General features: G+C 38.0%; 1 protein-coding gene across 1 annotated transcript; it reads left to right on the plus strand.

Moving 5' to 3' along the window:
• The first annotated feature begins 1,231 nt into the window (after positions 1-1,231).
• Positions 1,232-3,085, plus strand: LOC143857411 (lysM domain receptor-like kinase 4). Its single transcript, XM_077367837.1, has one exon. The coding sequence runs from the start codon at positions 1,232-1,234 to the stop codon at positions 3,083-3,085; it is 1,854 nt and encodes a 617-aa protein (XP_077223952.1).
• The last annotated feature ends 682 nt before the right edge of the window (positions 3,086-3,767 follow it).

Here is a 3,767-nt window from a genome sequence, read left to right on the forward strand (position 1 = left end):
TAGAAAATTTCCATGAAGAAGGTGAAAGGATCTATCCGGTTCAAATTGAGTAAATCTAATCCTGACACTAGTTGGGTTTAGAAAAATATCATTTTTAGTATACTTAAAGAATCATTTTAAGTATATGTTTAGAAAAGTATTTTAAAAAATTTAGCGATATTTTATAAATTTGTGATAAAATAAAATAAAATCTCAAAATTTTCCCAAGATTATAAAAATCATCGAGATATCTTCATATTTTATTGTTTTTACCGCAAATATATTGTAAAAATATCAAGCTAAATTCACAAAATTATTTGATGTCCTAATTTTTTCTTCAATTTTATATTTTTTTATATTTTGAAAAGAGAAAAGCGTTCCTGTAGCAGGGAGCTTAACTGTGCTTAAGTGGTTTATACCGCCTCCCATTGGTTCGTACAGCGGGTCCCCCTTTGAAACGTATAGCGGTCCACAAGAAAGGAACCAATGGGAGGCTTTATAAACCACTTAAGCGCAGTTAAGCTCCCTGCGCTGCAGCGCAGGAACGCTTTTCTCTTTTGAAAATGTTTATTATTTTTTCTACTTTTTCCTTATATAAACCCAAAAATGACAAAAAATCTTAAAATACCCCAGAAATTTCTGAGACAAATATTTGTGACATTCCTCTGCAATGAACCAATATTATTCGGGTCATCTCATGATGGATGACCTACAAGATCAACAATTTTGATCATACATGGCTCCTCGTTGATCTTAATGATTCATGGACTTTTTGGAAATATTTTTCACAAGTGTTAACTTTTTTGTTATTTCATAATTTTCAATGACTAATTGGAAAATATTTTACAAATCGCGTACTTATAGCCGAAAATCCCTATGGATCTTAAACATGGAAGCCGGAGCGATCAACGACCCTGATCCCCGTACATCTTCAACATAGAGACTTCAGATCATGCTTGAAGAATAGTAGTATTGCTAGTATTTCTGTTTTCTGATTTTCTCAAATTACCATGCTTATGTCAGTTTAAACTAAAGAGCCAAATGCTTATCCTGAGTTAACTCAGCGAGTCCGAAACCGAGTCAGATTTTTCAAACCATTCATTTAACAGACATAACCTACTATTTTTGAATTCTTCAATCTATATAAACCAGAGGCCTCCTCTCTCTCTCTCTCTCTCTCTCTCTCTCTCTCTCTCTCTCCATGGTTTCTCTCCTACCTTTGATCTGGGCTCTCAGTCTAGCATTTCTCTCCATGGTTTCTCTTCTACCTTTGATCTGGGCTCTCAGTCTAGCATTTCTAACAGAACCCATCACTGCTTCACAATCCTACGACAGAGACTGTTATACCAACACCTCCATCCCAGGTACAAACTACCTCTGCACCACAGACAGAACACCATGCCAAACCTTCATAGTCTACAGAGCTCAACAAACATTCCTAACACTTTCTTCAATCACCTCTCTCTTCACATCCAACCAAACCCAACTCCTCACCCTCAACAATCTCACTCTCCCCACCACGCACAATCTCAACATCACCCAAGAAATCCTCCTCCCCATCAATTGCTCGTGTTTCGGCCAGTTTTCTCACGCAGTTTTCCTATACAAATCTTCTCGTTCCTCCGACACTTACTCGATTGCTTGCGAAACTTTTGAAGGACTGTTGAAAGCACAGACGCTCACAGAGCAGAACCCATATCCAGATGGTAAAATTCCTGCAGGTTCTGAGGTTAGTATACGAATTAGATGTGCATGTCCTGATACATTTGAGACCAAAAATGGTACAAAATACCTTGTGACATACCCAGTTGTAGAAGGAGATAATATAGAAAAAATAGCCAGGAAATTCAATTTGTCTCCAGAGATTCTAGGGAATGAAAATGGCTTGGATCCAAAATCTACTATTTTTCCACAAACAACACTGCTTATTCCCATGACAAAAGTCCCAGTGTTAAATTTCATGTCTTCTCCTCCCCCCGTAAATTCATCTCCCAATCCTCCAATTGTAAATAATCTGAACAAAGTTAAGTCCCATATGCGATCGAATCGGAGGAATATGTTTATACTACTCGCAGCCATCACATTCACTATAATTCTGCTATCAGTTGTATTGGCTGGAGTATTTACAATTATTCGGAAAAAAAGGGAGCAAAATTTTGAGCCTTTATCTGCTAGAAGCTCACAGTTGTCAAAGTTATCACCTGATTTACTTGATGGGATGTCTAAGTTGAAGCATACTTTGTTCAGTTATAGCTTGGAGGAGCTGAAAATCGCAACTGGGGATTTTAGCGAGGATTCGAAGATCAGTAACTCGGTATATCGGGGAAGGATCGAGGGTTCTGATTTGGCGATCGAGCAGATGAGTTTAGGAGAAGCACGCAGAGTCATCAAGATACTGACAAAGGTCAATCATGTAAATATTGTGAAATTACAGGGTTGTTGTGATGAAAGTAGACCTTATCTTGTGTTTGAGTTCACGTCTAAGGGTAGCTTAAGAGATTACTTGTCAAATCAGGAACTTGGAAAGGAGCTCACGTGGAGAAAAAGGATGCAGATTGCTTTTGACATCACTATGGCTCTGCATTACTTACACTGTTGCACAAGTCCTTCCTATGTGCATGGTAACATCAACAGTAGAAATGTGTTTATAACTGAAGAGTGGAGAGCAAAGATTGGAGGGTTTGGAATAGCAAAGCCTCTTACTCAACTTGAAAATGAAGAGAAGGATGATAATAATAGTAGGATGATAGTGGGAAGAAAGGGGTATTTAGCACCTGAATATCTTTGTCATGGGTTGGCTTCACAAAAGGTGGACATTTTTAATCTTGGGGTTGTTTTGCTTGAGCTAATATCAGCTAAAGAGGGTGTGGATGGGTGTATGTTGAAGAGCTGTGTTGGGTTTTTGGTGGACATTGAGGAAAAGCTTGAAGGTTCCTCTCATTGTGTGGAGATGCTGAGGGAATTTATGGATCCTAGTCTCAATGGGGATTATCCATTAGGTGATGCTTTATGTTTGACATTCTTGGTTAAGGGTTGCATGGAGGAGGATCCTCTTCGTAGACCAACTGTGGATTGTCTCTTGAAAGCTCTCTCTAGAATGATATGAGACAATGAAAGGGTAAGAGGGCAATTGAAACCTGAGTAGAGAGTGGACCTTACATCATTTTCAACCTTGCATATATGAATGTGGGAAGCTTTTCTCTATTACTTTTGCATTTTAATGTACAATATTTCTATAAAAACAAGTGGCGCACAATACATCTATGGTTTCTATTGGATAGAGATGGTAAGATTGAATGGAATGTTGTTCACAACAAATTTCACATGCATGAAAAGAGAATCACACGCATAAAATGCATTGAGATCTCTTACGAGAAGGTGTTTTATTAATTTTGCAGCGACATACACTCCTGCTCTATCGGCCATTAATTACATTTCTTGAAGAAAGAAAACACCTCTGATTATCCATCAAGAGGTTCCCTATCTAAATACAAATTTTGATTATTCATCCCCTAAAAGAGGGGCTTCATGAAAAATCTGGATTTTATTGTAAAGGGATCCTCTTGGATGGGGAATTTCTTTTAGTCCTAAAGAGACCAAGTAAAGCACAATTCCATGTTGCCCACATACAAACTCTCTCTGTTTTACAACCTCTGAACTTAAGAATAAGCCATGTCCTTCCAATGAGATTCTTGACCACCATTTCTCGTCCTGTACTGCAACTTAGATGGTAATTTCCTTTTCCAACACTTATGCACAAATGCACAAGCCAGCAGTCAGGTTATCAT

Source organism: Tasmannia lanceolata, unplaced genomic scaffold (assembly GCF_043159265.1).
Source record: "Tasmannia lanceolata isolate RefF3 unplaced genomic scaffold, GAP_Taslan_0.1 ptg000024l, whole genome shotgun sequence".
NCBI classification, from domain to species: Eukaryota; Viridiplantae; Streptophyta; class Magnoliopsida; order Canellales; family Winteraceae; genus Tasmannia; species Tasmannia lanceolata.

Coding starts and splice junctions, on each gene's coding strand:
- LOC143857411 (XM_077367837.1), top strand. CDS start 1,232: ATGGTTTCTCTTCTACCTTTGATCTGGGCTCTCAGTCTAGCATTTCTA.